The 9,420-nt window shown below is 48.4% G+C and overlaps 1 protein-coding gene across 18 annotated transcripts in view; it reads left to right on the top strand.

The window, feature by feature from the left end:
• The window catches only part of fam13b (family with sequence similarity 13 member B), a 57,535-nt gene extending 48,256 nt beyond the window's left edge, over positions 1-9,279 (top strand). For 5 of the 18 annotated variants that reach the window (XM_020706382.3, XM_020706383.3, XM_020706384.3 and 2 more), the window contains exons 14-24: positions 752-826; positions 1,155-1,425; positions 1,506-1,644; positions 2,202-2,283; positions 2,847-3,053; positions 4,315-4,529; positions 4,879-4,962; positions 5,590-5,685; positions 5,769-6,121; positions 7,519-7,620; positions 7,857-9,279. In XM_020706382.3, coding sequence (XP_020562041.1) covers positions 752-826; positions 1,155-1,425; positions 1,506-1,644; positions 2,202-2,283; positions 2,847-3,053; positions 4,315-4,529; positions 4,879-4,962; positions 5,590-5,685; positions 5,769-6,121; positions 7,519-7,620; positions 7,857-7,980 — 1,748 coding nt within the window. In that variant the 3' untranslated portion in view covers positions 7,981-9,279. The remainder of the gene's footprint in view (positions 1-751; positions 827-1,154; positions 1,426-1,505; positions 1,645-2,201; positions 2,284-2,846; positions 3,054-4,314; positions 4,530-4,878; positions 4,963-5,589; positions 5,686-5,768; positions 6,122-7,518; positions 7,621-7,856) is intronic. The other 13 variants (XM_011479846.4, XM_078953931.1, XM_078953933.1 and 10 more) reach the window with 5 other exon arrangements.
• Positions 9,280-9,420: the final 141 nt, after the last annotated feature.

Raw genomic sequence — 9,420 nt, forward strand, 5'->3', positions numbered from 1 at the left:
GAAAACACAAGAGAGATTATTCACACAATAATAACAACTTTTAATGTCGCTTAGCCCGTCAAGAAAAAGCTGGGTAATTATGATTTATAATTAAAAATTAAATTCTTTTGCACAAACCAAAGACAAACATGAATAAATTGAAGATTTTCTTCCTCCTGTTTAATGGTGATAGTCCAGACTCCACACTCCTGGACCTGTACTGCAGTTGTTGGACTGTAAGTCGCTGTGGAGTATAAGTCACAGACGTGTCATATATAAGTCGCACTTTTGGGAGAAATGTATATAAAATATACATTCATTCATATCATATTTCCAGTAAATGGAAATATGAGAGAAATGTTCAAGCATGTGTGGGTTATGTCTGCTGTATTTTATATTGTTTTTATACTATTTATTGTGATTTTATTTTTTACTATTTGACTATTTTTGCACCTTAATCTCGTTGTACAATGTTGCAATGACAATAAAGACTATCTATCTATCTATCTATATACATATATACATATTAGTATTTAGATATCACATACAAGTTGCACCCCCAGCCAAATGATGCAAAGAATTGCGACTTGTACATCAAAAACTACGGCCCATGTTTGTCGTCCATCGTCTCTCTGACACACATATATGTAGAGCTGTAGAATCTTGATGCTCGTGTGGATTTTGAATGGCTGCAGGCGAGTGACATCGTTCTGAATGATTGACCTCCCTCTCTCCCTGTCCTTCCTCCTCTCTCTTCTTCCTCCCATCCAAGCAGCATCACCCCCATCCCATCTCCACCTTCCTCCCATCGACTTCTCATGTATGCACCTGCAGAAGGAGGGTCAGGGTAAGTGGTTTCATGGATGCGCACCTGTCCAACCCCCCCTCCCCCCCTCCCCTCCACCTGTCACCGCCATACATACGGAAAACATGAGCAGCTTTTTTTAACACGTGGAGGTTCTTCCCGCCTGCATGTGAAACCGTCTTTTTAATGTCAGAACTCCCTGAGTGGTGTTTGATGCTGCAGACACCGTCCCCCCGATGACACTAACTCTCTCTTTTCTCTTGTAACCCCTCCTACACACAACCTTCCCTCCTTATTTTCTCTCCAGCCCTGCTTGTTATTATAGTTCTGCCTTTACTGATTTGCTGTTGCACCTCCTCCCCCCCCGCAGACCCGGTTCCAGCGTTCAAATCATGGCAGGACGACAGTGAAAGTGGAGAAGCGCAGCTCTCCCCGTTGGCTGGCCGCATAGTTCCTCTCCCCCTGCTGCGCCTGGAGGACGACGGCGAGGAAGAAGAGGGGGAAGGAGTTCAAGATGACTCCCTTTCTTCTTCTCGCACCCACCCTCACATCCCAGCGCGGCGCTTCCTGGACTTTGGAGCCCACAGCACCCATCGTTTCCTCCAGGACTCGGACGCCACCTCACCCACCAAAGCGCCGAGGTAGGACGGGCGTCAGGCACGAACTGAGAGTTCACAGGAGGGACTTCAAAGGAACCCGGCTCTTTCTGGTTTCTCCTCAGGCAGAGGCGTGCGTCGTTTGGCTCTAGAGACGTGGTGAGAGGAGATTCTGTGACCCATCAGCTCACAAAGAAGCTCCAGCATCTGAAGAAGAAAATCAAGCAGTTTGAAGAGCAGTTTGAGAAGGAGAGGAACTACAAGGTACACACACAGGGTTAGGCTGTTATGTGAGGGAATGCTGAGGATCAGACTGGCCTTTCCTCTGAGCTCCTGCTCATTCTGCTTTAAAGCTTAACCCTTGTGCTGTCCTATGACCCCACCCTTCCATTAACGTGTTCTTCCTACCATGACAAAGGTGGATAAAGGTGGAAAGATTTCATGTAATCCATGGACACCAGTGAAGATCACAAATCATTGAAGAAAAAAGGTTCAGAGCACTGTCTAGTGGGTCTAGATGACCCAACTCCCAATGTTAAGAATATGAGAAAATGGAGGACCAAGACAAAAAAATATAGACTTTTAAGGGAATTTGATCCAAATAATTACATTTTTAATCATCAGAGCTGTGATGTTGGTACAGAGTGAGATCCTAAGATCTCAGATTTTACACAAAAAGTGAGAGAGATGAAAACATGTTTTTAGCAGGATCCAATGAGAATAAGCAGGAGTTTTGTCCACAAAACGCGACACATTTCTGTTTTGGGGAGGATCAGTTTCTTGAGCTTCTCTCCTGACCCCCTCCTGCCGTGTCTCTGCAGCCCTCTCATGCGGAAAAGGCAGCTAACCCCAAAGTCCTCAAATGGATGACGGACCTCACCAAGATCCGCAGACAGATTAAAGGTAAGTGTGTCAGTGCTGTCTCCTCTGAATGTGCATGTGTGTGTGTGTGTGGGGGTGGGTGGGTGGGGGTGGGAGGATAAAGCAGGACAGGCTGACCCCCTCCCACCCCACCCTGTGTCAAACATGGCATGTTTGCTCCTCCACGCCAACACGAGCAGACATGTTCATGTTCAGGGCTGGCGTGGCTCTCACATGCGTGGCTCCCACCCTCCAGTGTGCTGGTGCGTCCTTGTGAACCCACATCCACGACCTGCCGGGAGCTCAGGAAGGTGAAGCCATGACGGAACGTGGGCGGTTGTCTGTCAAACAGGACTCCTCCTCCTCTGAGCTTTGACGGCTGTTTGTCGCTTCACCCTGCTGAGCCCCCCCGCCTCTGCCTGTTCACCTCCTCCTCCTCCTCAGGAGGTGGCAGCGGCAGGGACATTCTCGTTGGTTTCAACTCAAAATGAAGGAGGAAAAAAATGAATAAATACATAAATAACACGAGCACCCGCTCTCCGCTTTTCCTCCCTTCTCCCCCTTGACATCCAACGACCGATTGATTGATTGATTGGCCAAACCAGGACGCCAGCACCACCTTTTACCCAGAAGCACGCTGAGGCACCAGGCTTTGCTCCATTCACACAGACGCCACCATGCTTCCTCCCCTTCCTCCTCCTCCTCCTCGTCCTCTATCTGCTCACCTCCTTGTCACACTCTCACCCCCCTGCTCCACCCCTGCTCAGGCCACAGCTGTAGACCATTTGACCTCACGGAGTACCGCCCCCCTAGTAAGTAGATGTTACAAACACCACTCAGTCACAGTGAGGCTGCCTTGTGAGAGCATCTTGTTTGGGTGGATCTGGATGGTAATCATGTGATCATAAACTATGTCCTCAGAAATTTACCTGTGAGTTGTGGCCAGGACTGCCTCGTTTCCCATCATCAATGCGTTTGCACACTCTCCCACCAGCTTACAGCCCCTCACAACCCCAATCTAACATTAGCGGTGCAACAAAAATGGAGAGCAATATCAGAGCTATCCAGTCGGACAGTTTGGATCCAGATTCCAGCTCAGATGAAGAACACAAAGACGTTCATGGATCTATTGGTCTGTTAGTGGATGCATCAGAATGGAGCGGAGCCTGTGGCCCGCCCAGCGTATTTGTTACGTCACAAATACGATCAAACTGCTTTTTTTATGCTCCTGATTGACAGCAATGTGAGTAGAAATACTCAGAAGTAAATTTTTTAGCATTTATATGATGATGGAGGACAAAAATAAAGAAAATTTAGCTTAAACTTATGTAGGTGCGACAGTCATCAAGCTACAAGCTTCCTGCGCCAGTAGATTCTGACGGATCTAATTGACTATTTGAGCTGGTACCTGGCTTGTAAGAGTACGACTGGATAGCTCCAATATTACTCACCATATTTGCTGCAGCAGTTGTGAGGGGATGTAAGCCAGCGGGAGAGCATGTAAACAGATGGATGATGGGAAATATGGAGGCTTAAATTACAGATGAACTACGCACAGACTTTTAGATTTTGTCTAAAAACAGCATAATGACAATTAAAAGACCACTGGGAACACCTTGAAAATAGATCAAAAGATCGGAAGCCAGATGTTCTGCAGGAATGACGGAGGAGTTTAAGGTGGAGGGGGGAGTACACCAAAGATCCGCTTTAAGCTCCTTCTTGTTTGCTGTGGTGATGGACAGATGAGGTTAGACAGGAACCTCTGGGGATCATGATGTTTGCAGATGACACTGTCATCGTAGTAAGAGCAGGTGGAGGAACATGTAGAGAGGTGGAGGTTGGGTCTCCAGGAGAGGAGATGATTTGTTGTGGTGGGGAATGAACTTTGTTTAGCGTTAAATTTCTGTTCACCTTTTTTCTGTGTTTCTCTTCGTGTTTTGTGGTTTTCTCACATCCTCCTCGGCAGTCATTAAACAGATGCATGATGTAACTGCCTCCCTGCACAGCATCCTCTTATGTTTGTCTTCGGTTCATGTTGTGTTACCTCGTTCTCATCGCTGTCCCCCCCCCCAGATGCCAAACACTGTGCTGAGAGTGAGCTCGGCCCACAAACTCGCCCCCGTAGCAACACCCTGCCCAAGAGCTTCGGCTCCACTCTGGATCAAGGCCTCAGCGACACAGCAATGGAGGTCAGAGGCCCCCACCCCACCAGGGAGGAAACGCTGGACCTCATCCAGAGGAGGGTCAAGGGCAAAAGGCAGGAGGACGGCTGGCCAGACGACATCAAGGTGAAGAGACGAGTAGAAAAGGAAGCAGTAAAAGTACCAACGTGTCAGTCATTTCATACGTGATGTTGGATTGAGTTACGTTCTCCCCCAGAATCCCTCCACAGCAGGAAGGAACATTTCTAAAATATAGCACAGACAATACCAAAAACGTCTGGTGTGCCCTCCAATTACCTCCATAAAACGATAAACAAGTAAAACAGACACAGGTCTGATGTCTCTGGAAGAGGAGACAATTAAAAAACGTCTCGCTCCTCCAGTTCTCTGAAACTAAACCAAGCGTCTGATCGTCTAACGCCACAGAAATGTTGGAGTTCTGTTTGGATTCTAACATCTCCGTCTGTCTTCCTAGAAAATGACCAAAGAACAACTGTCCTGCGAGAAGGTGGTCCTACAGAAAAACCTGCTGCACTACGAAGGCCTGCATGGTCGACCTGTAAGTTCTGATGGGTACTCTGTGCCATGTTGGTACCGGTACCGTAAAAAACTGGGAATGTCGATGCTTCATTTCAGACATGTCAATCGCTTGTTTTCTATTTAATTTTTCTGTACAATTCTAGCCAATTATTTTACCTTTCCAGCAATTGTGGGCGGGCTTATATTGGAATGGGTGTGGCTGTGCAGGTGGGCGGAGCTTCAGTCAAAGTGCAGGAGAAGCAAGTGAAACTTCTCATTTGACTGAACTTCACAGCAAAAATTCTAAGTCAGCAACTCGATGGTCAAGAGTGATGTGTACAGTGCTGTGAAAAAAGACTGTCGCCATGGTGATGAGCGGTGAACGACGTGTTTGCTTCAGCGAGTGTGACAACAGAGAGGCAGTGCAGACTGTCAGAAAGAATCAAATAAAGCCTCTCAGGCACATTCACCTCCATCACGCTGCTTCATCACATTTTGGGGGAAAAATTAGCGTTTTTTTTTTTTTTTGTGAAGCACCGTTTATGTTTCAAAAGTACCGATTTCGCATCGGCGCCAGAAAAAACGATACCCATCCCTAATCAGAAGTTGCCGTTCGTAGCGTGTAGCTGCACCGCGGCACTCACCACATCTCCCTTTGCTCCCCCAGGTAACCAAGGAGGAGCGTCTGGTGGTGAAGCCGCTGTACGAGCGCTACCGACTGGTCAAACAGATGCTCACCAGAGTCAGCATCACACCCGCCACCGTAAGAACCACTGCCTGCACCTTCCAGGAGGGACGCAGCGGCGTCAGCTGAAGGTGGTTCCCTCTGCTTTCCCTCTGCCTCAGGTGTCGCCCTCCAGTAAGAGGCGGACTCAAACCCTGCAGCCCATCATCGAGGGCGAAACTGCTCATTTCTGGGAGGAGTTCAAGGAAGAGGAGGAGGAGGAGCGAAAGGTTGTGGAGGAGGAAGAGAGGGACAAGGACGATGAAGAGGAGGAAGAAGGCGAGAGCAGCGGTGGAGAGATGCAAAGCCCCGATGTCATCATGACCTTCGACAGCGGGACTCCCACTGATGTGTCCGGAAGGAGCCAGAGCCCCCATGACGGACAGGGCCACTGTCCAATGACGGACAAGATGGAGGAGGGATCGGGGAGGCTGGCTCTGGACCTGCGGCTGTCCAGCTCCAACGCTTCGTCCATGTAAGGCTCGGACCGCTGACGCTCCTCCTTAGGGGGGCGGGGGGGGGGGGGGGCACAGCATGTTTGTCTATCCTGTGACTATGAAAACAGGCCCACATCACCCCCCTGCCACCACCGTGCTTTGCCGTTATATCCTGTTTATGTAGTGCTTCAAAGGAAATCTGGACCGTTGGACATGAGACCCCCACCTTTTATTGAGGCATAAATAAAAGTCAGTTGGTCAGTTTAGGACTTGAATAACTTGCAAAAAAGAAAAGCAATAAGAAAAAGACTGAATGTGTTAAAAAATGTATCAAAGAAAGAAGGGCTCCTCTGACCATAGAAGTCTATGGGATTTGGACTTCCTGTAACCAGCTGGTCCTTCCTGTTTAGAACGCCAGGGGGGAGGGGGGGATCAGTCCAGTTCTCACGTACTGTCAAGCACACTTTCACCTTTACAGTCTTCTCAGTCATAAGAGGTCATATTTGAGTTGTGGATCCTTCAGTTCACAGTGAAGTAATCTTCAGGAAACAAGGCAGGAAGCGACACGGAGGAAACTCTGAGCCTGTAATCTGCGGCGGTGCTTTCATGGCTGTAATTACCTCCAGCATGCATCTGTAATCAGCTCAGGCCTGCAGGTGCTTACCGGTCCTGGAACATGATCCCAGCAGCTGATCCTCCATGACACCATGAGTCACCTCCTGCCTGCGCCTCCTTCACGTCTCCACTTTGGGGTCACGGCCCAAATAGGCTACAAGAATACTCTCTAAGCACACCAACCTGCTGCTGGGTGCAGTTCTGCTTCTGACCGGGACAAACCGGCAGCTTCAGCTTCTTAAAACTTTAAATTTTTCATTTAAATGACGGCTTTGGAAATATTAAATAAAACATTTACATTTACAGTAGAGGACTCTGGCTGTGTCCCAATTCCCACCCTAGCCCCTATATAGTGTGGTTAGCATTTTGTAGTGCTGTTCGAAACCACAGTGATCCAGTGTCCTAGAAATCTCCCAGATGTCTCTGCGAAAAACCTGTGTGCATTGATGCTCACTGGATCGGCGAATATAGACCACAATGCATTGCGTCGCAACAAATTTTGCCCAAAAAATTATTAAAATATGTTTTTTTAATAAACCATCGAGGTTTTTATCTTCAGAAGACAGTGGACTCCTAAATAATCATCGCAAAACGCTCAGATCAATTAGATTTTAAATTTGTAAAATCGATAACGTCATATCCACCGTTAAAAAAAAAAAAAGTGGTGAGTGTGGTGTCTGAATTGCTTTTTAAATTAAATTAAATATAGTCCCTCCCAATATAGACTTTTGAGTAGTTAGGGTGGGAATTTGGACAGAGCATGTGACTTTTGTGTCATAATATGGCAGTTTGTGTAACTACATTTCCCATCATCCCCCAGGCCAGAGCTGCTGGAACAGCTGTGGAAGGCTAGAGCAGAAAAGAAGAAACTAAGGAAGACCATCCGGGAGTTTGAGGAAGATTTTTATCAACACAACGGACGGTAGGCGGGACAATCGTACACACACACACACACACACACACACACACAAGTTCAGGAGGGAAATTCCCACATGAAACACTCTGAGTACAAATATGAAGGCAGAGGTTTGCTCCTCGCAGATGGCAGCAGTTCCCTTGAGCAAGCGCGGCTCGTCCACGTTCTCCAGAGACGGCCAGCTCCTTCCAAAGGTTTACACATTTGATGACCTTCTCTCTCCTCCTCCTCCTCCTCTGCAGAAACGTCCAGAAGGAGGACCGGGTGCCCATGCTGGAGGAGTACAGGGAGTACAAGAGAATCAAAGCCAAGCTCCGCCTCCTGGAAGTCCTCATCAGCAAACAGGATTCTTCCAAATCCATCTGAACCCCTCCCCCCCTCCAGACAACCGCTATCGCCGCACATTTTAGCCGCTGTCACCGCAGAGGCCACGCCCCCACCTCCTCCAGCGGCAGCCTTCACCTCTGCTGTCTGGGAATCAGACATGACTGAACAACAAGAGGAAAACTGAGACCACCAAGTCCTGAGCATCCCTGCATATCACCGCCGTCATGGCGACACACGGCTGACCCTCATCAGCAGACTGTTTGCACTCGTCTGGATTGTTTTATTTGAGACTTTGGATGTGAGGAACTTTTCGAGTTTCTGGACAGCGGAGGACTGGCATTTTAGACCCTCTGGAGAACGCCGCGTTCGCCGCTTCACCTTTTAAACCTCCGACTGTGGACTCTTGTTTTATCCGGATTTCTAAATGACACGACGGACTGATGCCGGCGTTCTTCCCCACGTACTGCGTTTGTTTTTCTACCGATCCTTCCTTCCAAACGACAGCTGAACGCCGTTGTCCACGGATGCTCACGCTTGTGTTACTATGAGGACACGCTAAAGGGCGGAGCCTCCGTCTTTTTCTTTCTCTCTGAATCCAGCAGCTCGTTGACTGCCGTGTCAAAAAGGTGGAAAGCATCTGCCGTCGCCCGGCTCGGATCCGGAGAAGTGGGATTTCCTGCTGGCAGGTGGAGCGAGAAGCGACGGCGCCGACGAGCTCGTCTTCCTGTTCCCTCCTCGGCGAAGGGCGTGGGCGGAGCCATGCGGTCCGGAGAAACTTTGGGGCTGTTTGTTGGGACTCTGATGTATAAAGATGTTATTTGCACAGCATTCACAGAATGCAGCCCCCCCCATGTCCCCCCTCCCCCAGTTTTTGCATTTGGAAAAATGAAGCACTACTTGTAAATCTAAACACTGAACACCAACGACGGAAAAAACTCAAAAACAGTGAATGTCAAATACGTTTAAGTTATTTCAAAGCTGACCCCTTTTTGGTTTTTGTGACCCTCCCCCCCTGACCTTTAACCCCTCCCAGCTTCTCCTTTGTGTGTACTCGCCCTCTGTTAACCAGCTGTAGATGTTAGTCCGGCCCCCACCCCCCGGCGCCGCCGTCGGCACATGAAGCTGCGGCGCCCGGGGGGGGCCGGCCTTCGGTCGCTCTGTGTAAAATAAGCTAAACTAGAAGCAGTACTGTAGTGAGCTTGCATGGCAGCAGAGAACATAATCGTACGACAAAAGAAAATGAAAAACAAAAAACACCAACAACACATGTATTGTTTTCACTGTTTGTGCCATGAAGAAGCAGCAATAATAAAAGTTTGCGTTGGATGTTTTAACCCATGTTGGGCGTGGACGACGGTGTGTCGACTCCTGTGCTTTTTTCTGTCTTCAGACAAAATCTTTTTCATTAATGAACAAAATATGAATCACGGAGGATGATGGGGAATAACAGCTTCACTGACATTCCAGATTGATCCAAAA

Source organism: Oryzias latipes, chromosome 10, assembly GCF_053564925.1.
Source record: "Oryzias latipes strain Hd-rR chromosome 10, Olatipes_Hd-rR_3.1".
Taxonomy (NCBI): Eukaryota; Metazoa; Chordata; class Actinopteri; order Beloniformes; family Adrianichthyidae; genus Oryzias; species Oryzias latipes.